Below are 26579 nucleotides of genomic sequence, written 5' to 3' on the forward strand. Positions count from 1 at the left end.
TTTTTTGGCAATTTTTCTCTTTTTATGTCATTGAGTTTAATTTTTCTGTCGCAGTTTTTCTGTCTATGTCTAAACTGTTGACTGGCTTTAAAAAGTGCTGTCGGTGCCAGCGGCCTATTTCTATCATTGACCTGCATAACTGCTGTTTACAGTATTTAGGCCCTGAGTATCGTGTTGACACCTGCATGCACTGTTCCACCTTGCAAAAGCTCTCACTAAAAAGCTCATCCCATTCAGCAAGAGAAGCTATTTGGTTCGGCTATGGACATTGGGAAGATACACTGAGTCTGCAGTACCGGCAGAACCAAATCAACATCGGCATCAGATGAGATTCCAGCCTTGCAACAAGCGTCGCAAGCCTCTACAGTCCCTCGATGCAGGCTAAAAGACAATGCCACCGCTCTCCTTCTCTGCAGGTTGTGTCTCCTTCAGGGCATGCATCCTCCTCGAAGTCACCCACCCCTTGACACCATGTCACACAGATGGTGTCAGCTATTGAGCCAAGGGTACCTGTGCAGTTCTTCAAAGAGCAACTCAATGATTTTTTCAGGAGGGAGATTGGTGACATGTATAAGTTAGATGCAACGCTGCTGCTAACATCTACTCCCTTGGTACCGGCCCAGCCTAAGCATAGCACCTCAGGGCTGCAGAGAACCGATTCCAGATCTTCATTGAGGTGTTGGTCTAGCTCTCATCAGTCTATCAGTAGACAATGATGCTCTTCATCGATGCATTGATCCTCAACATCTCAGCGACGCTCCCCATCAAAACATCATCTTCCTTCAACGCATTGACGCTCTTCATCAACTAGATGCTCTGCATCTAGGCACCGTCGTTCTGCATCGCATCAATCCCATGTTTCCAGGGATAAGAGAACTTTCCGTTGCTCCTCTTTATCATCTTCATCAGATCGGTACTAAAGACATCAAGGAACATTGTCTCGTCAGTCTCATTGTTCTCTATATTCTTCTTACAGAGAGTCACCTGGGCTGCCTGCAGTTGATTCTGATGTCTCACATCATCATACTGACTGAATGTGAGCCCACTTTGTCTGCCCCTGAGTCATATGGCATATCTTCAGATCCATCTCCTCCTCTTCCAAGAAGAAGATTGCCTCCTGAAGGACTTTCCTTTACTAAATACATTAGACAGTTGGGTAAGGCCCTCCCTATATTTGCTTTCTCCTGGATTGGACAGACATGTTCCTATACACATTTCTACCAATCCCTCTCATTCTCAAGACATTAGTCAAACTCAAGCGAGAGTCGGCCACTATGATCCTGATAGCTCCTTGGTGGCCCAGACAACTTTCTAATTCAGCTGAGTGCCAGGGATCCAATTCCCTTGCAAATCTTTCCATCTCTGCTCACTCAGAGTCAAGGGTCTTTTTACATCCCAATCTGAAATCACTACACCTCACAGCTTGGTACCTCTCGGCCTGACTTCAGCAGATCCTAATCTATCTTATGCAAAACAAACCATTACAGCTGCTTCTAGAAAGCCCTCTACTCAAGGACTCTACAAAGGACTAAGCCACACAGGAGTTCACCTCAACTGTTCATCTCCTTTGATCCTAATAGATTGTTCAAGCCTGTGACCAAGAGAACTATTTCCACATGGTTAGCCACTTGTATTTCCTTCTGCTATGCTCAGGCTGGACTGCAGCTCAAAGTACGTGATACAGCACACAAAGTCCAAGCTATGGCAGCATCAGTGGCTTTTTTGCATTCCACTCCTATTGAAGATATCAAACCCACCTTTTTGATATAGCTTTCAATCCTTACTCCTTTGCCCTCCAACCCAGCCAGCTGATTAACTGTTCCCCTTATGACATCGTTTGTCTGTCTTGCCTGTTTAGATTGTAAGTAGAGAATGACACGGTGACAAAATTCATCACCGTTCTCGTTCCCGCGGGAAACCATCTTCATGTCATTCTTTAAGGCGAGAGGGAAGAATCAGAGTATGAATGGCCACAACCACTGACCCTCAAGCTTTGCTTTGAAGAATGCTGGTGTAGAAGGACTGAGGTTGAAATAGACACTAGAAAATGGCATGGGATTATTTCCCGCGGTTATCCGCGGGGACAGGAACAGTGATGAATTTTGTCACCGTGTCATTCTCTAATTGTAAGCTCTTTCGAGCAGGGACTGTTTTCTTACTCTTTGTGACTCCGTACAGCACTGTGTGCGTTTGATAGCACTATAGAAATAATTAATAGTAGTAGTAGAAAAGCAGCTATTTGATCCTCAATTCACACATTCACGTCTCACTTCTATCTAGAATCCTATTCCACATGAGATGGTAGTTTCAGCCAAGCAGTAGTACAGAATTTATTTTCTTCTTAACGGCCAACTCTCCCTCCATCCCATTATTCCAAGTACATCCTACATTTTAATATACCGACCATCATCATGTATCTGGCCGGTTTACAAGGCTAAAAATGTTAAAATAAATTTAAGAATGGGGGGTAAAAGAAAAGGTTGAACATAAATTAGACAAATACATTGATGTACGCAAATTTGAGGGAGAGGGGGAGCGGAAAGTTTATAGTTACATCATTAAATAAAATAAAAATAAATGAGGGGAAGAGGGGGGGAGGAAAAAACATTAGGAGAGGGGAGTCTCTTCTTAAAAGCGTGTCGTTTTGTAGACTGAAGTTATAAAAGAAAGGGGTATTGTCAAGTGCTATGGTAAGCTTCGTGAAATAAAGTTTTTAGTTTACTTTTAAATTTTTCAAGAGAATTTTCTTGGCGAAGGTGAGATGGCATGGCATTTGAAAGGGTTGGTGCTATATCAGAGAAATTAGTGTTTATAGTGTAATAAAATTCCTTGATTGGGACAATCAATAAATTCTGGTCAGCTGATCTGAGGGTCCATGGAGAAGAGTAAGGAATGATGAGTCTCACATGTGAGAAAATGCTGCCTGCTTGTCCTAGGATAAAGCACAGTTACTTAGTAACAAGTGTTATCTGAGGACAGCAGGCAGATATTCTCACATCCCTCCCACCTCACCTGGTTGACTTCTTAACTTTCTTATGGAACTGAGGAACTGCAAGCCTACGTCAGGTGAGAAGGCACTCGTGAAGTTTCTTAAAACTTAGTGACAGTTCACTTTTAACACTGAACCGGGCTTTGTGGATGAGGTCACCCATATGTGAGAATATCTGCCTGCTGTCCCCAGATAACACCTGTTACGGTAAGTAACTGTGCTTTATAGACAGTACAAGTTATTGGGGTGAGATTTGCATCTAAAGCTGAGTACTGCCTCCTGCACTTCCAGCCCTTTGGTATAAAGATTGGGCTGCACAAAATTTCAATTAGCTTATTTACAGTGACCAAAATAGCATTAGCGTTAGCTTGGAAACTATCATCCACACCCTCTATGACGGTGGCATTTCGTAAACTGGATCATGTTTATTTGATGTCAAAGTTGTGCAGACTTCAAAATGAACAATTAATCGCTTTTCATAATGTGTGGAACATCTGTTGGAACTGGAGAAGTCATCATGACTTTGACACAGGAATGCAGCTGTGGAACTTAACCTCAGCTACAGGATTACAGTAATTCTAACTCTAGTTAAGTCATAAGCTTCAGTATTTGGAATCATCATGGACAATACATTGAAATCCTCAGCTTGATCTGGCAGCAATTAAAACATCAAATATAATACTAAAAATTATTCAGAAAGGATGCAGAAAATAATCATTAGTACCAAGAAATAATCACCAGTACCGAGCATCGTTGGATCTCAACTTATGATAGAGGGAGCAAGATACAGTAGCTTCGATAAGCTATATTTAAGCTGGGCTGGTGCCGATATAGATGGGAAGGGCATCAATACCAATTAGCATTACAGCTTTGTGGCCAACCTTCCCCAGTACAGGTCCTGCTGTACATGTTGAAGTGGATGAATCGGTACCAAGTGCTTTGAAGCTGATACATAAGGTCAGCAGGGTTTTGAAGGAAGAGGCATGCTTCAGAGATGACAGCCTGCATCGAAGAATGATGGTGTCAATGTAAGGCATGCGAGTGACTCAATGCTATGGATGTCTGTGATGCTTGTCGAGGCATGTCATGTTCTAAACTAAACCTTGGGTTTGTATACCGCACCATCTCCATAGTTGTGGAGCTCGGCACGGTTTACAGGATTTGTAATGAGGAAGGAACTCCAAGGAAGAGCTAGAAGAAGATCAGAGGAGAGGAGAATGTTAGAGGGCTAGGATGTCAGAGGAGGGGGGAGTGTTAGGTTTTAGAGAAAAGCCAGGTTTTCAGTATGAAGATGATGCTTGAGAACAATGTTGATGCCGACATCAATGTCCACTGGTACCGACATTGAGGGAAAAATAACAAACCTTAACAGACAGAAGAGATTACCCAAAGTCAAGGCCTAATAGAGATAGAAGTTATTTGTTACTATTTTTTAAAAAAAATTTAAGCCCTAGAATATCGGGAGTATTTCCAGACAGAAAAAAAAAATACAATAGAGAAAAAATACCACAGCAAGGAAGAAGTCTTGAAGACCTGGTGGGAAGTGAGGGTTGAGTGAAAGTTATGCCAGAAACCTGTCAATGCCCTTGGTAAGGCTGAAGGCAGGAAAAGTCAATAGGCCTGAAATTAGAAACAGGTTAAAAAAATTTTGATACAAAGTAACATCATATAGATACTAACTTAAAAAAAGGAAACCCGCAAGAATTAAAAAAAAATCAAAGCGGGAAGGCAAACTTGACTGGACGAAGTCCAGATATGTCATCTTCACTCTGCAGAAAATGAAAAACTGACGACCTCATGAGCTGGTGTTCAGCGGGAAGACATTTATGCTTTTGCAGTGCGGGCAATCTCAAAGCTTTGCTAAAAGATTAAAGTGACAGTACACTTTAGCACTATCAGTGCTGGGCTCCATGGATGACTTCACTCATCTGCTTATCCTGGAATAATAAATATTCTCCATTAATTCTTGATACCCATTGATGCTCGGTACCAATGACTATTTCTCTGTGCCATCGATGCTCGGTACTGATGATTCCTCAGTACTATCATTTCTCTTAACATCAATGTAGCAGTACTAAATAACTGAGGACTCTTTATCGGTACCGCTTCTTCCATAAGATGTTCTTCGGTAATGTTCCTATTTGATGCCTCACAGTTCTTCTTCCAGATGGTACCATGGGCATCCTAATGTCAATCTTCACCGCCTCCTGTCTATCAGTGGGCATATATGACTTTTCATGGCAAGTTCTCCATCCACATATTTACTTTATTGCTTCAGCTTATGCCAGGTATCTTCAGCATCGAGTAAAACGATGCAGGCCATCCATCAACTGCATTCATTGTCACTTGGCCATCTATATCACAGGCCTCAAGTGGAAATTTCAGTGTGTCGGAACCAGATTGTCCTACCTCTGCATTCCACACACCTATCCCGTTTCACTTTCTACGAGATTTTCCACTGCGCACACTCGCCTTTAGCTCCAGTTTCACTGAAGCTCTACTTCATCAAGGGGAGCTCTACAAGAGGAATCCATTCTTTGCCTTTTTAGTTTGGATCACTTCTTTTTCCGCTGCATAACTCACTACAGCTTGTTTGCCTGTCTTCTACAGAACGTTCTCTGAGGTTCCTCACTTGGACCCATACTTCACGATACATTTTCCTGAACCTGAATTCTCTGCTACCAGTTTCTTCAGACCTCCATCTGACCTATCTCCTGGCTCCGCATCTCTTTTTGATATCAGTGTCCACAAACACCTAGTGCCTATCCCGCATTCAGGCCAATTACTCTTTGGTGACAATGTGGAGGAGACTACTTATTCATCATCAGCAGAGCATTCCTCTCATCAATTAATTGCTCACCAGGATCACCCAGGTTCTCTTCAGGATTAACCAGGTTCTACATACACTTTCCAGTGCCACTCATGGGTGCATTCTTTTGGACATGCCTTTACAATGTATAACCATCATTTTGCCTTTTCTGCCTCCTCTTTGAATTTAAGTGATACAAGAGGGCTTCTTGTTTTGCTTCAAGAAGGTCCTCCACGCTACTCTTCCAGAGCTTTTTTTTCAATTATTAAAGGAAGAGGAGAAACTCCTCTTCCTTTAATAATTCTGAAACTTGCTGACCATTTTCTGTAGAGCTGGTGATGCAAAAAGAAAAAAGCAGAAACCAAAAGTTCTACTTGGGAGGGACTATGGGGGAGGATGGCCACATATACATCCTAATAGCATACTGACCCTGAAAGTGGTAACCTCTTCCTATCTGGTTTTTACCGGTATATGTACTTACTAGACCTCTTACAGGCATTTGCCTATACCTTCAAGTGCAAATGCAGCTCATTTACTTCGCATCTCATAATGCTCTTTTTTTTTTTTTTTTTTAATGTTTAAGTTTTTTATTGAATTTTTTTTCCATTTAACAAGTGTCATAAATTTTCATACAATTATCTTAACAATACACGTGATATTTTTATAATATATTTTATATATAACATTTCTTGTCTTATTTTTCTTATGGTTTTATATATCATATAATTGTAATTATTTTTCTTATAAAGCTCTTTTGACTAGTTTTTTTGTCCAGAAATTTTACTAACTGTTCAATTGTGATAACACCAACAATTCCTTTCATGACTACAAAGTTTTCTTTTTTTGAGATGCTTACTTAATATGAGTCTCATCATCTTAAATACCTTGGCTCCCAGAGCAATAAATAATACTGTTAATGGAACTTCAAAGAGTAGTACTGAAATCTCTCAGTTCCTATCAACGATTCTCATTATAATTCCCTTCCAGATTTGGGCAAAAAAAAACCAAAAACCCCAACCCCCCCCAAAAAAACCCAAAACTCTGTCTGTCCTTCCACAGGATTGCAGTTACCCTATTACGTCAACTGATTTGCAATGGTCTCATATTATAAAGGTGTGTTCTACTACGTGTCTTCCACATACTGCATTTATGCAAAATTCATCAGTGTATACATATGAGCCTCCTCCATAATCTGGGACTTCCCATGCACGCAGGGGTACTTGACACTCCTCTTTCAGAGTTACAGCTTATCCTCCTCTTTCAGGTTTTCTTTTTTGGACTTTTGTGTTCATTGTACTATAATTTTATTGCCTCACAATGCTATCTGCAGTCTCTTCTACAGTGTCATAAGACCACCCATAGCAGGCAGTGAATGATCTTGCCCTTCTTCTTTTTCATGGCTGTATTTCTACAAGCTCAGTACTTTTTTCCACTACGCTGGTTGACTTCCCATTCCACCTGCACCAGATCCTCCCCATTGGGAAATTCCTCCTATGGATCTCTTCGAGTCTCCTAACAGTCTCACATTGCTTCAGTTCTCCTCCACATTATTTTCCTCATAGCTAGTGAAGGACAATTTTCTTCTAGGTTGCACAAACACATTCTGGTATGCATTTCTGCCAAAAAGTTACTCAAAAATTTGTTAACCCTATCTTAAGTGCTTACTGCCATGGATATAAACCCAACTAGTGGCTTCAACAGCTACTTTTTCACCCTCTAGTCGCAAGGTTGTTCCTCACACTCGACTGACAACTAAACACCATCATTCTTCCACCTTTTTGGTGGCCCTGGCAGACTTGTTTTTTTATTTCTACTTCAGCGGTAAAAAAAAAGAAGCATATATTTATTTTCCAGTTCACAAAGCACTAAGATCTTCTATTTCATAAAACCTTCACTCTCTGAATTCAATGGCCAATTTCTATTATCATACCTGGTACTGGAAGCCATCCAGTGATTGATGTTTTTGTTTCTGTTGATTTTGTTTCATTATCTGGTATTAATCCCTCACCAGTTGTATCTAGATTCCTGGTCACTCTCTTTGTAGTTGCCCTCCTACTATTCTTGTTTAACTAAGGAGAGGTTCTAAGCTGTCATGCTTAGCGCTCACAACACTCAGTCCAGCAATCGGACTCCATATCTCAGTAGAACCTGAGATTAGATTTTTTAGCTCACACTTCAGTTCACTGCTATCAGTTCCAACAATACTTCCTTTCAGCCATACCCTCTCCCTGGGCATCCATTTGTTTCTACAATAATGGACTCATTCAGGGATTCCAATCTCTGCTCTTTTTGACTTTAATTTCCTGTCTTGGAAAGTACCACTTTTCCTTTACCTTACTTTTCCTATTTGAGTCAGTGAACCTGGAGCACTGGCCTCTAATCACCTTACAGAAGAGTTACCAGAGCTCTCAGGGTAATCCCTAGGGGAAGACTGCTGGTGACTTCCGAAACCCCAGTAAGCCCATTCAGCCTGTTCCCTGTCGTACAACGACCTAAGCCACACAGGTCTTCACATAACCTGTTGTTTCTTTTTCATCCTTAAACATCCCACATTCCAGAACTCAATTAGATATTCTATCTGGGTCTTCATAACATCTCACTCTCCTGTGCTTGCATTTGGCTACTACTATAAGATCGGGTTACATTTAGCAACCTCAATCAGCGATGGCTTTACTGGATTACAGTATTTGCCTTTTACTCTTATTGAGCACAAAGGTAGTGATGCCCTACTAGTCCTACTTGACCTCAGCGCTGCCTTTGACACAGTCGACCACCACCTCCTCACATCCAGATTCTATGACCTCGGAATCAAGGACACAGCCCTCCAATGGATCACCTCCTTCCTCCATCAAAGGACCCAGACTGTCCTACTAGGGACACACAAATCTAACCCCAAGCCTATCAAATATGGTGTTCCTCAAGGCGCCCTTCTATCCCCCCTCCTATTCAATCTCTACATCAGGCCTGTCATTGATATAGCGCAGAAATATAGCATTAAAATCCACTCTTATGCAGATGACATCCAGCTGCTCCTCCCACTAGGCGAGAACCGGTCGTCCCAAATTGCTAACCTCCAACACTGCCTTTCTGACATAAAAACTTGGATGTCAAACAACAAACTTCAACTGAATGCCTCTAAAACCGAACTCTTATGGATCAGAAAAAAAAGCACCAAATACACACGTCCTACACTAGCATGGGACTCCACTCTACTAACGGCAACAGATCAGGTTCGTAGCCTAGGAGTAACCCTAGACCGGGGGTCGGCAACCTGCGGCTCCAGAGCCGCATGCGGCTCTTTTCCACCTTTGCTGCGGCTCCGGTAGTGTGTCACGCAGGCATGCAGTTACAAGTCCGGCGTCGCGGCGGGAAATAGCCATGCTGAGCAGTGAGCTCAGCACATACACAGATGAAAGCCTTGCTTGCTGATTGGTCCGGCGGCCCCGCCCCGCCGTGCCGCCGGACCAATCAGCAAGCAAGGCTTTCATCTGTGTAGTGCTGAGCTCACTGCTCAGCATGGCTATTTCCCGCCGCGACGCCTTGTAAGATGCACGCCTGAAAAAGAAATCATCCTGGCCAGGGTCGGTGTCATGCTCCGGAGATCTACAGCCTTCCTATCTCCCTCTCCCTTCTACCTGCTTCCGGCCACATCCCCTGCTCCGCGGCTCTCTTCGGCAACTCAGCAGCAGCGATCGACACAAGCTTCTGACGTCGGGGCCTACCCTCTGCGAGTCCCGCTTGTTTCAACTTCCTTTTTCCACAAAGGCGGGACTCGTAGAGGGAAGGCCTCGATGTCGGCAGCTTGTCTTGATCACCGCTGCTGACGAGTTGCTGAAGAGAGCCGCGGAGCAGGGGGGTGTTGCCAGGTGCAGGTAGAAGGGAGAGGGCCAGATGCAGGACTCGTGGGTGAGGGAGGAGAAGAGAGAGAGAAAGAGAGAGGGGAGGGAAACAAAAGGAAATCTTTCATACTGGGCTGGGCCGGAGTGGAGGGAGGGTGGAAAGATTCTAGCTACAGGGTGCAGTAACAAAGGAAAAGGGGGGAAAGCTGAAAATGGAGATAGTGAAACAAAGAAGAGAAAGAGTAAGCAGGACCTACTGAATAAGGATAGAGATACAGAGGGGACATGAAGAGGAGGTGAAATAGAGACATAGAAGTAATGCTGAAAAAGTGGGGGGGGGGGAGATAAAGACATTGAAAGGGCAAATGGTGAACATGGCGTAAAGATAAGGACAGAGACAAATGAAGATTCTGAAAAAGTGGTGAGATAGGGATATAGGTGAGATGGACACAAAGAAGGGTGATGCTGGAAAATAGGTGGAATGGTAATTCTGACAGACACAGAAGGGAAATGCTGGATCAAGGAGAGATGGGGCTCAGGCTGGATGGAATGAGGAGAAATGCCTTGTTGGCCCGGAACTTCCTCTCCTACGTCAGAATTGACGTCAGGGAGCGGAATGCTGGTCAGCGCAATACTTCTGCAGGGAAAGCTTGGGACGGTGGTGGCTTGGGGGCTGTTCCCCGATTGCGGTGTCAGCAAACCGAGTGGCTTGGGGGACGGCACGGAGACAGAAAGAAGGGGGAACAGGGAGACAGAAAGAAAAAGTTGGGGGAGAGAATGAGGTCTGGAGGAGAGGAAACATACAGGAGGCTGAAAGAAAGGAAGAAAGATTGGATGCACAGTCAGAAGAAGAAAGTGCAACCAGAGACTCATGAAATCACCAAATAGCAAAGGTAGGAAAAATGATTTTATTTTCAATTTAGTGATCCTGTATATAGCATTAAGATAAGAAACAATATATGCAGTGTTAGATTTGTTTTATAATGGTTTTGCGGCTCCAAGTTTTTTTTTTCTTTTCGAAAACGGGTCCAAGTGGCTCTTTATGTCTTAAAGGTTGCAGACCCCTGCCCTAGACGGACACCTATCCCTATCTGCCCACATATCCCAAGTAATCTCCACCTCCTTCTACTACCTTCGCCAACTGAAAAGGATCAAACCCTACATCTCCACACCTGACCTCGCCCAACTCCTTTACGCATATGTCCTCTCCAGAATGGATTACTGTAACTCCCTATTTAATGGACTAACCAAAAATAATCTCAAACGCCTCCAACGGGTTCAAAATGCAGCTATCCGCCTCCTACACAACCTCAACTACCATGAGCCCATCTCCCCAGCACTCCGTGCTGAACACTGGCTCCCAATTAGCCAGCGCTGTGCTTTCAAGGCCTTGGCAATAGCCCACAAGAGAATTTACTCCACCACCCCCTCCTACATAAAATCCAAGCTTCCCATCTACACCCCCACTCGCACCCTCCGCTCAAAATCGGAGATACGCTTATGCACTCACCCCAGAAGGTCCCTCCTCTCAGAAACTGCCCGCAAACGATCCTACAGCCACTTCATTCCACATCTCTGGAACCAACTCCCCCCTCAACTCAGACAACAGAACTCATTATTAACATTCCAAGTTTCCAAGTTTATTATAAAAATTTGATTAATCGCCTATCACATTTTCTAGGCGATGTACAATTTCATAAGTAATTAAATAGGGGTGACAAATCTAACATACAGTATTCAAAATGAATTAAAACTAACTTTGCTATACATAGTTTAACTTATACATATAATTACAAAGCGAGGGAAAAATCATTAAAGGGTTACAATCAATATTAATGTAATAACATTTAAGGAAAGAACAATAGGAAGGGCAACAGATAAAATTTATATTAATATACAAAGTAAAAGTGGAAAGTAAGCAAGTCTTTGAAATTTATTCATTAAAAGCATCGTTAAAAAGGAAACTCTTGAGTTTGGATTTAAATTTATTTAAGTTCTTTTCCTCTCTAAGAAATAGTGGGAGGTCATTCCAAGATTGGGGAGCGGTTATTGAAAAAATGGTGTGACGCCTTGTATTGATAACTTTCAGAGAGGGCACTGCCAATAAGTGTTGATCCTGTGATCTTAACAGTCTTGAAGTACGATAAGGAATTAAAACTCTAAAAATAAATGCAGGGGTTTTAAATAGCAATGATTTGAATGTAAGCAGGCATATTTTAAATAAGATTTGGTGTGCAACTGGAAGCCAAATGGTAAAGACCCTCCTCTTCAACTAAAGATCACCCTCAGTCTACTCCCCCCCTTAAGCCCCACCTCTCTCCTCTCTCCCTTGTCTATCTTCTCCCTAAATTTCAGTATAGTCCTCTCTTAGTCTATACTCTGACAAATTGTATCTAAACTCAAACAACTTGTACTTAAACTAAACTACTTATACTTAAACTCTACTCTTAATTTGCTGTATACTCCCTGTATTTAAATTACTACAGTCTTGTATGTCCAAACATTTAAACCTATTGTACTTCTTATATGTCTAATTACTCTCCATTGTGTATGTTCACTTGTAGACCGTTCTGAGCTACTGGGAGGCCGGGATAAAAATCTAAATAAATAAATAAATTAAATAAATAAATTTTTTTAATTTAATTTTTTTTCTTAGCTATCTGGGCAAGAATTCAAAGTTCTACCTGGCACTGTGCTTGGGTTCCAACTGCTGAAGTCTCTGTCAAAGCTCACTCCAGCCCATCTACACCCTCCAAGCCATTGAAGCCCTCCCCAACCCATCCTCAACCAAAAGGCCTTATACAGACACATACCGTGCAAGTCTGTCCAGTACTGGCCTTCAATATTTACTATTTTTGTGCCAGTTATTAGTTCACCAATTTCCTTCTCCTTCCATTACTCTATACATACTCATATTTATAGAGTATGTCTGAATTCATTCAGTGGTTCTGCACCATTTATTTTCTATTTAGAGTTCAACTTTCCCTCCATCCCTTTCAGTTAAGCTAGGGAGTCACATCTGTGAAAACATGCTGCCTGCTTGTCCTGGGATAAAGCGCAGTTACTTACCTGTAACAGGTATTATCCAGGGACAGCAGGCAGATATTCTCAAAGCCACCCACCTCCCTTAGTTGACTTCTTCACTTGGACATAGTAAGCTTGTGACCTTGTAAGCTAGTGTCAGGTGGGAAGGCTAAAAGCTTAAAGTGACAGTACAATTTAGCACTGTCCGTACTGGGCTCCGTGGATGACATTACCCATCTGTGAGAATATCTGCCTGATGTCCCAGAATAACACCCGTTACAGGTAAGTGACTGTACTATGTCTCTGTTAGATATCGCTGGACAGTTAATAACTTTTTTTTTGGTCTGTCTTGTAAAATTGTACTTTCTTTGTATAGACACCTGTATCTTCATCTACTTCTCTTCCACTATATTGTGGCATCCCACAAGGATCTATTTTTTCCCCTTTTCTATTTAACATATTTATCAGCCCCTTAGCAGCTCTTATTCAGGAATCTGCTGTCAGTTTTAATATAGATATTCATCTGATCTTTTACAGATCTTCTTCTCCAGATCGCTTTGAACCTCTACAAGGTTGTTTGGTTTCAGTTGTCCATTGATTACAAGACTCTTGTTTTGATTCAGTAAAGATTACAATTTTTTGGATCACTAGTGGGTTACCTCAGCCTTTATTGATTCCAGTACTTTCAGGTTTTCCTATTATGCTGTTTTTATCATTTAAGTATTTGGGTGCATGATTGATTCTGATTTGTCCTTTGGCTACAGGGGTGATATGATAGAGGTCTATAAAATAATGAGTGGAGTGGGAAGAGTTGATTTGAATTGCTTATTCACTCTTTCCAAAAGTACTAGACCTAGGGAACATGTGATAAAGCTACTAAGTATTATATTTAAAACAAACCAGAGAAAATATTTATTCGCTCAACGTGTAATTAAACTCTGGAATTCATTGCCAGAGAATGTGGTGAAATCAGTTAACTTAGCAGGGTTTTAAAAAGGTTTAGATAATTTCCTAAAAGAGAAGTCCATAGGCCATTATTGAGATGGCTTGGGGAAATCCACTGCTTATTCCTAGGATAAGCAGCATAAAATCTGTTTTATTACTTGGGGTCTAGCTAGGTATTTGGGATCTGGGTTGGCCACTGTTGAAAACAGGATACTGGGCTTGATGGACCCCAGTATGGCAATTCTTATGATATGCTGGATATAGAAGCCATAGAGCCCATTCTAGAGGCAGACTTGGGCTCCGTCAGATACTCAATGTACTTTATCATACCAAAAAGAGTCTCCGAGGATTGGAGACCTATCCTGGATCTCAAGGCAGTGAGTGCAGCCCTCAAAATCCCACAGTTCCCAATGGAAACAGTGAGGTCAGTGATCGCATCAGTGGCACCAGGGGAATTTGATGGAGGCCTGTCCACCTATTCCTATTTTTCCAGAGCACAGGACATATTTGAGATTCCATGTATTGGAACAGCACTTCCAGTTTGCAGCTTTGCCCTTTTGGCAGGCTATAGCACCTCAGATTTTAACTAAGGTGATGGTGGTGGTCACAGCTTACCTGCTCAGAATGGACATTCAAATCCATCTGTATCTGGACAATTAACTTATCAGACCCAAGTCCGAGGAACACCAGGTGGTTCACCATGTTGTCCAGTTGCTGCAGAAGCTCACCTGGGTGGTCAACATTTGGAAGAGTCAGTTCTGATGCAAGATTTGGAGTATTTAGCTTCACAATGGAAGCAAACAAGGTATTCCTCCCAGAGGCACACAAGGAAAATCTTTTCCAACAGATCCCAGACTTTCAGAGCACTCTCACTCTTACAGCCTGGCAGTACTTGCAGGTGCTGGGGTCAGTGGTTGTGACCATGGATGTCGTACCCTGGACAAGAGCCCACTTACGCCCGCTCCAAGAGGTTCTCCTTTCTCATTGGTGTCTGCAGAGGGATCCGCTGAGTCGGCAGTTCCCTTGGATGTTGGAGACTCGTCACAGTCCACTCTGGTTGTTAATCCCTCTCTCCCTTTCCAAGGAAGTTCCCCTCTATATCTTGGCATGGGAGATCTTGATAATGGATGCCAGCCTTTATAGCTGGGGAGCGCATTGCGAGGGACACTCAGTCCAGGGATGCTGATCCCCTACCCAGAGGAAGTGGTCGATCAATCAATTAGATCTTCGGGCAATTCATCTGGCTCTCCTGAAATTTGAGAGTGCCCTGCAGCGCAAGGTGGTTGGAGTCTTCTAGGACGACGCAACGCAGAAACCTATGTCAATCGCCAAGGGGGCACAGAGAGTACCCCTACACCAGGAGGCCCAAATGCTCTTTCGATGGGCAAAGACTTATCTTCTAGCACTGTTGGAAGTGAATGTAGCAGGAGTGGACAATGTACAAGCAGACTTCCTCAGCCTGCAGACCCTGGATCCTGGGGAATGGTCGCTATCCCAGAAAGCTTTCATTTGTATAGTGAAGAGATGGGGGACATCCAAAGTTTAACCTGATGGTGTTGGCTTCCAACAAAAAGGCAGCTTGGTTTTTCAGTCGAAAGCGCAAACCAGGAAGTAAAAGTCTGGAAACCATGGTTCAGCCATGGCCAACAGCTGGTCTTCTCTATGCCTTCCCTCCATAGCCCATGATAAGCCATCTGCTGCGCAGAATCATGACACACCAGGGATGGATGATTCTGGTGGCTCCAGATTGGCGGAGATGCCCATGATATGCAGACCTGGTACGTCCGCAATAGGATTAGGGTCTCAAGTTTCCCTGTCATTCCTGACTCCTCATGCAATGCCCATTGGCCCTGCATGATTTGCAATGCTTTGTTCTTATGGCATGGCTCTTGAGCATACAGCACGAGTGCGCAGGGGCTGCTTGGATGGTGTAGTTGCTACCATTTTACAGAATAAAAAAAGGTCAACTGTTGTAGCATACACGAAGGCCTGGAAGTATTTCCAATTCTGATGCACTTAGAAGAGCGAAGACCGGAGCTATGCGTCGATCCCAGAGAGTGTCCAAACTTCAGGCTTTGTTCTGTAGAGATCCATTTCTTAGAATTACAGATTTAAGTGTGACATTACGCACAGTTCCGTCTTTCTTGCCAAAAGTGGTTTCTAACTTCCACATCAATAAAGAATGGATGTGCGCAAGCTTTTGCTGAGATATTTGGAGCTCACAAACATATTTCAGTTGTCAAATCATCTATCCTAGCTGGTGCAGCCTGAAAGAGTTGGCTGGCATCGAAGGCATCAATTTCCAAATGGGTTTGAATGGACATTTCTTCGGCTTATACTGGAGCTGGGAAACATCGTCCTATCTTGATGAAGGGCTATTCTATGTGAGGCATTGCTTCCTCGTGGGCAAAGTCTTCAGCAGTTTCCCCAGAAGAGATTTGCACTTGATCTTCTCTGCTTACATTCACAAAGTTTTACAGAAAAGATGCAGCCAAGTGGAATGCCACATTTGGATCTTTGATTTGTGACAGAAGGCTCATCGGTCCTCCCCCTGTATGTTGGAGGGACTGCTCTGTTAAGTCCTGAAGGTTCAGGAATAGAGTGGGGTTTTACAAGAAGGAAACATTAGGTTCTTACCTCGTTAATCTTCTTTCTTGTAAGCCCACACTCTATTCCTGAAGCCCACACTGGGAGATGTTGATTTGCTTGCTGTCTGCCAGTAAGTTGGACATTTTGTTTCTTTGTTCAGCCTCAGTAAGAATACGATCTGTGATTACTGAGGTTTCCAGTCCAAGGGGATCTATATTCAACATGCCTACACACTGTTAGTGCAGGCTGAGTTCTAATTGTTTAATTATTTATTGTTTTCCAAATTTTTTATTTGTTGTTCTGTTTACTGATATGAGCAGATCAGACATGTTTCTCAGGGATTATCCCTGTACCTCTCCCTCTTCTGTGTCCTCTCCATTCATGACTATCTGCTTTATTACACACTGAGGAATTGGAGGACAGCCCAGAGGTAAGAGAGGAGGAACAAAAGAATTCAAATGAAGCTTCCTACAAGATTTTTTCCCGAGAAGGGATCAACTACCCGAAGGTTCAGGAATAGAGTGTGGATTTATAAGAAAGAAGTTTAATGAGGCAAGACCCTAATCTTTCCCTGTGAACTGTTGTACTTGTATGAACACATATTCAATACATTATGGACTACTTTCCAAACCTGAAATATTTTTTTGCGTTAAGTTTGATTAAACTACAAGATGGTGTCTGTATTCAAACTTTGTATCTTAAACAATTATGTTGTCCTTCAATAAAGAAATAGAAAATGGTGAATTGTGGCCCAAGAGGAGATAAGTTTTGATGCAAATAAGGGGAGATTTATTTTTAAAGATTTAAATTTTACCATTATTTTCATTTTTCTGTCCCTATGTTTTCAGACGATCATACAGTAGAAGTCGATCGAGGAGCAGTTCTTATGACCATCATAGAAGATCCAGGTATGATCATGGTAATTTATTTATACTGAGACAGAAAACTGATATGGTTATTGGCAAAAAAGAAAATGTTTTGAATACAAAACATAAGGTATGTGGCTTCATGTTATTGAAGCAGAATAATGAAAATCCCTAAAAAAACCTGTTGAAACATAGTAAGCAAATGCTAGGGAGGCATATTCCTCATGCCTCCATTACTGTTTCTCCCACACTCTATACAGTGTTTTCCAGGTACTGGGAGAGTTTGCAGCCCATCTACATGTTTCAGCATGCTCAGGGGTGACTCCCAGATACACTCAATACAATAGTGTTTTGTATACCACAATTCTATGCAATTTTCTGGGGAGAACACTGCAGTTTTTTTTTTTATTTTTTATTTCTATTATTCAACAAAATTTTACAAGAATACATCTTGTTACATTAAATACAGGAAAGAAAAACAATACAGAAGTATTACAGATTCATACTTATAAAAATAAATGGTCAATCGAAACTTTTTGAGAGAAATTTAACGAGGAATTTAATTAAACGATTAGGCTTTATGTTCTAAACACCAGCTATTAATTTCTATTTTCCCCTCAGTCCTTGATGATTTTCTTTACATCCAAGAATTCCTTCAGGTGATTAGGAGAAAAAAATGTGTATTTAACTCCCAAATACCTAACTAAGCATTTACAGGGATATGCTAACAGGAAAGTTGCTCCCAGTTTTATAATATCTTGACGCATAGAAAGAAATTCTTTCCTCCGTTCTTGTGTGGTCTTTGCGACATCAGGATATATCCAAACTTTTTGCTCCCCAAATAATTTCTGTGAGTTTTTAAAGAATAGTTTCATAATCATATTCACGTCTTGTTCGAAAACGAATGATACTAAGAGCGTAGCTCTAACAGTATCAGTAGTAATTGTTTGTTCAAGAAGAGCAGTCACATTAGCAAATTCTACTTCATTATTTTTCCTCTAAATTTTCAATCAGGTATCTTTTCAATAAGTCCAAAGGCAATATACCCGGAGTTTGAGGAAAATTTAAAATACGGAGGTTCAAACGCCTATTAAAATTTTCAAATTGCTCCAATTTCTTATTTATAAGGAAACTATCTTTAATTGAAGCCACCTTAAATTGTTGTAAATGCAATATATCCTCCTGCATCTGCTTAGTTTGAGCACTAGAATCCCTTTTCATTATTTCCACAGTTTTAGTCAACGAGTCCAAGTTTTCCACTATTTTTGTTACCTCTTCAGATGATTTTTCCATTTTTGACTCCATCCGCTGAAGTAAAGACCAGATGCTTTGAAGGGAGACCTCCGTCGGAGAGGACAAATCCCCCTCTCTCTTGTTGGCTTCCATCAGCAAACTATCTCCAGACGCTGTGCCCTCGTCGGGAGACCCCTTCCGGGATCGGGTGTCTCTCGCCACTTCGTTCCGGCAGTTGCTGGACACGGAGGAGTGTGGGAAACCGGAGGAGACAGCGATGTTTCTATGCCCAAAAGGGCAAGCGACTCCCTCTCTTCGCTGCCCAACGCCGGGCTCTCTACTCCGGATATTGCTGGTGCCGGAAGAGCCGAAAAGAAGCTTTCCATCGTTTGCTGCCGGGGGGTAGACGCCAGGGCCGGCGAGGAAGGATCCCTGACCACCCCTTTTCTCTTCGGAGGCATAAAGAAAACGAGGTAAATAAACTCAGGCAAAACCTAAACGCGGAGAGATCTTAACGCGTCTCTCACAGCTCCTCACATCGCCGCCATCTTGACCTCTCCCGTTCTTAACGCGTCTCTCACAGCTCCTCCGAACACTGCAGTTCTAATAGTGGACTTGCCCTTTCGTATCTATTCTTTTCAGAATTAATTGTGCGGCCATGTTTTGTAGTACTGTAGTTGGAGTACTGGAAAACAGCTGTAGTTGGAGTCTCTTTCGCTCTTTTTCTGTAATACCACCGTATAGTGAGTTGGGGGTTTTAGGACAGATTGTGCTACTGTCCTGAAGCTGGTCTCTGTTAGGATTGGTCTAATTGCCCTCAATTGTCTCATCTTAATGAAGAATTTTTTCACTAAAGAGGTGATATGAATGTTGTAGGCTAAGTCTGAGTCAAGTGTGATTCAGAGTACTTTGGAGAAATTTTCTGTCTTTAGCCTCTCACCTGTGGATAGCTCAAGTTCTGCGCTCTGTAATGAATTATAATCTCCAAACCATAATATTTTTGTTTTAGATTTGTTTAATTTGAGGAAGTTATTCATCATCCATGTACTTAGGTCATCAATAGTGGTTGTCAGGTAATTTAGGGTACTAGTGAAGGACTCTTTAGCTATACAGAGAATTAAGATATCATCTGCATAGGAGAAGACATAAGCCTGTGTTAAGAATAGGTTATTTCCCAGTGCTCTTAAATAGATATTAAATGGCGCAGGTGATATTGGTGAGCCTGGGGAGACACTGCAGTTGGCCATCCATGATTGGGATCTCTTGTCTTCCTTTCAGACTTTATATGTTAAGTCTGGCGATCCGCGGAGGCCCAGCCAGGTGTTGGACCGCAAACGTGAGCTAGGATTTAATAGAGAAAGGAAAAGCATTTTTTGTCTGGTTATTTTGTTTACACCACAGGACCAATGTGGGTAGGAGAGGGCAAAGAGGGCGAAGAAGCTATAAAATAAACCCACCAGGATGTTTGAAAAAACCACCCAATTGGACAGGAAAATTGAATCGAAAAATCGATTCAATAGGCTGAATCGAATCAAAATTTTTTTTCCTGAATCGGGCAGAACTACTCCACAGAATAGTACTTGGTCACTCTTCAATAAAGGCTCTCAACAAAATATTCAAAGGCAAGAAGGTAACACTCCAAATGAAGATCAGACTTGTCCACGCACTTATTTTCTCAGTGGTAAGTTACAGATGCGAAAGCTGAACACTATGGAAACAAGACAGAAAGAAGGTTTGACTCATTTAGGTATGCTGTGGACTGCCAGAAGAACTAACAAATTGATTCTGGAAGAGATTAAACCACCTATGTCACTCGAAGCCCAAATGAACTGTCTTATTTTAGTCACACCATCAGAAGAGAGAGATCACTGGAGAAGGACATCATGTTTGGGAAGGCGAAGAGAGTGACCTGCAATCAAATGGCTGGACACGTTGAAAACAACTATGGGGATGACTCAGGAGGACCTTTCTAGACTAGCACAAAACCGACTTGTTAGATATGCAATTCATCAAGTCACTAGGACTCAAACACGAGTCGATGGCACCTAACAACAAGTTACAATTTCTACTCTTAAAACGGGTATTCTGATCAATCAATCATTCTAGCATACACAGTATATGAGAAAATATCTCTTATCTAAATTCTTTTTACTCACTGTCCTCTGGTCCTCTTAGTCCACATGAAGGGCCTCTACCCCTGCTACCCCACATTCTGTATGGTCAGAATTGATCAAAATTGTGAATTGAGAGGCAACAGTTTATTATTTATAGCCCGCCTTTAACAAGGCAGATTACAATTATACACACATAAGTCAGCAAATGGAGAAGAGCAGAATCTCTACAACTATGTAGAAGAGGCAGCATGAATATGGAACTTTCTGATCATCACTCACCAGTTCATTCCCAGAAAGCATAATAGTTAACCCAACGGACTTGGCAGAGTTCTTCAAACTCATGAGAGATTTCATTGTGACAAGTTCTGCATTCACTAGCAGTGAAAATGGCACAGTATCATTCTACTTCTCAAATCTTGTGTGTGTCAGTTACCTCATATAGAGATGCCATTCAGGACAATGCATATTCCTTCCACTGTCCTCCAGAGTGATAGTAAAAGGTGGCTGAGTGAATTGGGAAAAAAAACACAACACTCTACCACCTACGAACCATTTTGTTTTCCACTTTCTCTGCATTTTAGTCATATTTCTTTAGAACAGTGATTCCCAACCCTGTCCTGGAGGAACACCAGGCCAATCGGGTTTTCAGGCTAGCCCTAATGAATATGCATGAGAGAGATTTGCATATGATGGAAGTGATAGGCATGCAAATTTGCTTCATGCATATTCATTAGGGCTAGCCTGAAAACCCAATTGGCCTGGTGTTCCTCCAGGACAGGGTTGGGAATCACTGCTTTAGAACATAAGAATAGCCTTACTGAGTCAGACCAATGGTCCATCAAGCCCAGTAGCCCATCCTCACAGTGGCCAATCCAAGTCACTAGTACCTGGCCAAAACCCAAGGAGTAGCAATATTCCATGCTACTGATCCAGGGCAAGCAGTAGCTTCCCCCATGTCTTTCTCAGTAACAGACTATGGACTTTTCCTCCAGGAAATTGTCCAAACCCTTCTTAAAACCAGCTATGCTATCCACTCTTAACCTCCGATAACGCGTTCCAGAGCTTAACTATTCTCTGAGTGAAAAAATATTTCTTCCTGTTGGTTTTAAAAGTATTTCCCTGTAACTTCATTGAGTGTCCCCTAGTCTTTATAATTTTTGACAGACTGAAAAATTTATCCACTTGTACATGCTCTACTCCACTCAGGATTTTGTAGACTTCAATCATATCTCCCCCTCAGCAGTCTCTTTTCCAAGCTGAAGAGCCCTAACCTTTTTAGTCTTTCCATGAGAGGAGTTCCATCCACTTTATTATCTTGGTCACTTTTCTTTGAACCTTTTCTAGTGCCGCTATATCTTTCTTGAGATGATGAGATCAAAAATTGAACGCAATACTCCAGGTAAGGCCGCACCATGGAGCGATACAGAGTCATTATAACATTCTTAGTCTTGTTAACTATCATTTTTTTAAATAATTCCTAACATCCTGTTTGCACATTGTGGTATAAAGATAAGACGTCCTGGTGGTCTGGGCGTCCCAATGGCCTGGATGTCCAATAGAGGATTTTCAAAAACAAATTATTTCTAGACGTATGGTGGTTTGCCTTTCGAAAATAGGCATTTTCTTACTGCCGACTTCGGACGTCTAGCACCATACATCCAAATCGGACTTAGACGTATGTTTTGAAAATGCCCCTTCACAAGTACAGAATCCATAATAGATAAACAGAAGATTTTCCAGGTAAGAACCTAATATTTCATTAGTCTCATTTACCATCGCTTTTCTAATAATTTGTTGTATCTTGTTTGCTATTTTGGCCATCACCGCACATTGGACAGAAATTTTTAGCATATTGTTTGCAATAACATCCAGATCTTTTTCTTGGGCGCTGACCCCCAAAGTGGGCCCTCTCATCTGGTAACTATGATTTTGGATATTCTTCCCAATGTGCATCACTTTGCATTTGTCTACATTAAATTTCATCTACCATTTGGACTCCCAGTCTTTCAGTTTCCTAATGTCTGGTCTGCCTGCAATTTTTCACAATCTGTAAGCGTTTTAATAACTTTGAACAGTTTAATGATATTTGCAAATTTAATCACCTCACTCTTCGTTCAAATTTCCAGATCATTTATAAATAAGTTAAATAGCAACAGTCCCAGTACAGATCGCTGCGGCACTATTTACCCTCCTTCATTGAGAAAAATGACCATTTAACCCTGCCTTCTGTTTTCTCTCCGATAACCAATTCCTAATCCACAACTGAAAATTTGCCTCCTATCCCATGACTTTTTAATTTTCTCAGGAGCCTTTCATAAAGAACTTTGTCAAAAGCTTTTGAAAATCTATAATACACTACATCAATCAGCTCACCTTTTTCCACATGTTTATTCACATCTTCAAAGAAGCCGAGCAAATTGGTGAGGCAAGATCTCCCTCGGCTGAACCCACCGTAACTCTGTCTCATTAAATAATGTTTGTCTACGTGATCCACAATTTTAATTTTTAGAATTGTTTCCACCATTGTGCTCAGCACTGAAGTCATTCTCACCAGTCTGTAATTTCCTGGATCTCCCCTGGAACCTGTTTTAAAAATCAGCGTAACATTGGGCACTCTCCAATCTTCAGGTACTACAGATGATTTTAGTGACAGGTTGCAGATCACTAACAGCAAATCAGTAATTTCATTTTTTAGTTCTTAGTACCCTGGGATGTATTCTATGAGTTCTTAGTACCCTGGGATTGTTTTTGATCTACATGTATTCTATTCAGCCTAGGTGATTTATCACTTTATAACTTGTCAGTTTGGCTTAGTACATCTTCCAGATTCACCAGATTTCTTTCAGTTCCGCCACATCATCACCCTTGAAAGCAATTAACAGTTCAGGAAGATCTCTTACAGCTTCTGTAAAGACCGAAGTAATGAATTCATTCAGTCTCTCCACTATGGCCTTTTCCTTCCTGAGTGCCCCTTTTGCTCCTTGATCATTCAACAGTCCCACGGATTGCCTCACAGGTTTTCTGCTTCTGATATACCTAAAAAAATTGTTATTATGAGTTTTTGCCTCTTTGGCAAGTTTCTTTTCATATTCTTTCTTAGCTTCTAACTTGCCTGTGTTTGTCTCCTTTTATTTTCTTCATTTGGATCCTTTTTCCATTCTTTAAAGGATGCTTTTTTGGCTCTTTCACTTCACCTTTTAACCATGCCGGTTCTCATTATCTATTCTTTCCACCTTTACAGGATAATCAGATGCCTTCAATACTCAATGATCTTTCACTCTTTCAATATTTCCATTGTTTATATAAGAGAGCTGCTAGTCATAATGCAAACAAAAACACAGTGACCAAGATTTGGACTTAGCAGCATGTTGCCATAGCTTCAATGTCCAGAACTTTCAGTATTCTCCAAATACACCGGCTGAATGCTTAAGTCCAACTTCGCCCTGCCCAGCAGGGAGCCCCCGTTTCCGCCTTCTCTCTGGCTGCATCCAAAAGATTAAACACCATGAACAGGCCATGACTACTCTCTTGGCTTCAAGATCTTCCAAGCCTGAACCTGCTCATTCTATCAGATTCTTTCCCGCATGTCATTATAATATTTGCAAAAGGCTGAGAGAATCTCAGTTCCATTCTAATTGTTCTATGGAGTATGGGTCTGATTCTTACTGATTGTAGAAAATCTCATTTGTTCTTCCTCTTTGTAAGTGCTTGTATTGAAGATGTGAACATTGGGAACAATGAACAGGTGTATATAACAGATCTTTGTGGTTGATAGTAACAAAAAAGAGAAGGTTTTATAAAGACAATAAAGTTAGGAAAAATAATATTATGTGATGTTTGAATCACAAAATAAAATTTATCTGTTTTTCATTTACAAGATTTTGGATGATTGAAGGTGTGTGCCATCTCTCAAAGAGCAAGGATTATTTCCAAATGTATTGTAGAATTTCAAAATATTTAGTTTCCTCCGTGTTGAAAACTACATTCTCTTTGTAGGAGCAGATCTTACACATATGACAGCTATTACAGCAGAAGTCCTAGCCGTAGCAGGAGTAAAAGGAGTTACAGCCATCGCAGATCTCGTAGTTCTGACAGACGATCCAGGTATTGTTAAATACTTTTGTACAATCCTTTTCTTAATCTCCAAATAATTCCTGGTGCTCTCCTACCAGCAAATGGGGAGACTGAGAATTACTGAATGGCATCACCTTGTTAGGCAATGTGTAGCCCTGAGCCTTTTGAGTATTTCTCAAACTCCTTAGCAGAAGGTAGGTGAGTGCAGCCCTGCTCTGTTTAGTTGTCCCTATTTTGGTGCACCTAGTAGGTCCAATAATTTAAATAGGGGCTTTTTGCCCTTCTACATTTTTGGAAATAGGCATTGCTGGTACAGTGTGTCTAGGAGTCCTGACTATAGATAATATCTCTCAAATTACGAAGGATGAAATTTACATTCTTCAACTCCGTAGCGTAGCTGGTTTTAAGAAGGGTTTGGACAATTTCCTGGAGGAAAAGTACATAGTCTTTAATTGAGAAAGACATGGGGCAAACCACTGCTTGCCCTGGATTGGTAGAATGGAATGTTGCTACTCTTTGGGTTTTGGCCAGGTACTAGTGATCTGGATTGGCAATGCTCTGGAAAGATTCAAGGAAAGAAAATTAGCAGGTAAATCTAATTTCCCTTTATGTTTCCAGCACCAAATCCTACTCAAAGTAATTCTAGCATGAGAAGACTGAAAGGGAAAAACTAATTATGAAAACGCCCCCAGAAGACACAGAACAAAATATTGTAATGAAAATGGAGCAATATTTCTTCAAGGGCAAGCAGGGTAGCAAGCCTTCATATCATGGGTGATGTCAGCGATATGTTTGTTTATTGGTATTTATAGACCGCTATTTGCTTTAACATCAAAGCGGTTTACAAAATAAGATATAGAAAAGGAACGCCAATATTGATAGTAAAAAAAAATTTAAAAGCAAAAAGTGTGATGATAGCTGCAACAAGGAAAACCTACCCTCAACATCTTATGAAAATGCTAGATCAGAAAGATAAGTTTTCAGTAAGCTTCTAAACTTAGAATAAGAAGGTTCACATCGTAATACAAGAGAGGGAGAATTCCATAATAGAACAGAAGCAAAAAAAGCAGAATTGTATGTCACCTAGACTATTGTAAAGAATACACACACAAAAAAGTCAGAATTGACCTAAAATATACCCCAAAACAAGGCAAACTTGATAGGTGTGACTGTCATCAAATTTTTAAAAGATCAGTGAATGGGGGGAGAACAGACCTTAAGTGCCCACAGGTGTCAGATATAGACAAATCTTGTCTGATCACCAAAAGTGTAGGCTATTATTGGACCAGACCAAGAAACCCTTATCCTCAACTGGGCATCGCTAAACTTATTTCAGCTAGAACAGTGTTCTTCAACCTTTTTACACCTGTGGACCGGCGGAAATAAAATAATTATTTTGTGGACCGGCAAACTAATAGGACTGAAATTTAAAAACCACATTTTCACCCTATCTCCACAACGAACTCAGTTCCTGCAAATCATCTGATCCCATCTGCACAAGCCTCAGTTATGATTTTATATGAATGTATTTTATTAAAGTATAAAAATAAACAATATTCTGTACAATTGTCATTTTATAAATACAAATAATACAGAGCAAGGATCAACAAAACCCCTGTCTCCCCTCCCCTTCACGTATATCCCCTCTACTATCAAGAAAACTGAATAAGCCAAATTATTACAGAATGCTACACATAAATATCATGCTAAGAGAATACCGCAGTCGCACATAGCAGGAATAGTGTTAGGAGAGTGCAACTAGGGCAACTGCCCCCTGGTCAGAGTGTGCCGCCCTAAGCCAGCTGGAAGCTAAAGAAGCACTGCCTGGATTTTGCAGTCCCCAGTTATGTCTAACACCAGTTCTAGCAGGATATATATTTCAAATCTGATATATACTAATCACAAAATAGAAATCAAATTATTTTTTTCTCTCTTTTGTTGTCTCCGGTTTCTGCTTTCATCTTCTTTTCACTCTCTTCCTTCCAGCGTCTGCCCTCTGTCTCTTCAGTCCAGCATCTGCCCCTTCCATCCGCTGTCTGCCCTCTCCCCCTTCCATATGGTATCTGTCTTCTTTCTATGCCCCTCTCCACTTTCCAT

General features: G+C 41.4%; 1 protein-coding gene across 4 annotated transcripts in view; it reads left to right on the plus strand.

The window, feature by feature from the left end:
• The window catches only part of NKTR (natural killer cell triggering receptor), a 293873-nt gene that overhangs the window by 254382 nt on the left and 12912 nt on the right, over positions 1–26579 (plus strand). For all 4 annotated transcript variants that reach the window (XM_033931783.1, XM_033931786.1, XM_033931785.1 and 1 more), the window contains 2 exons: positions 17044–17103; positions 24405–24512. In XM_033931783.1, the coding sequence (XP_033787674.1) occupies positions 17044–17103; positions 24405–24512 (168 nt within the window). The remainder of the gene's footprint in view (positions 1–17043; positions 17104–24404; positions 24513–26579) is intronic.

Source organism: Geotrypetes seraphini, chromosome 2, assembly GCF_902459505.1.
Source record: "Geotrypetes seraphini chromosome 2, aGeoSer1.1, whole genome shotgun sequence".
In the NCBI taxonomy this organism is placed as follows: domain Eukaryota; kingdom Metazoa; phylum Chordata; class Amphibia; order Gymnophiona; family Dermophiidae; genus Geotrypetes; species Geotrypetes seraphini.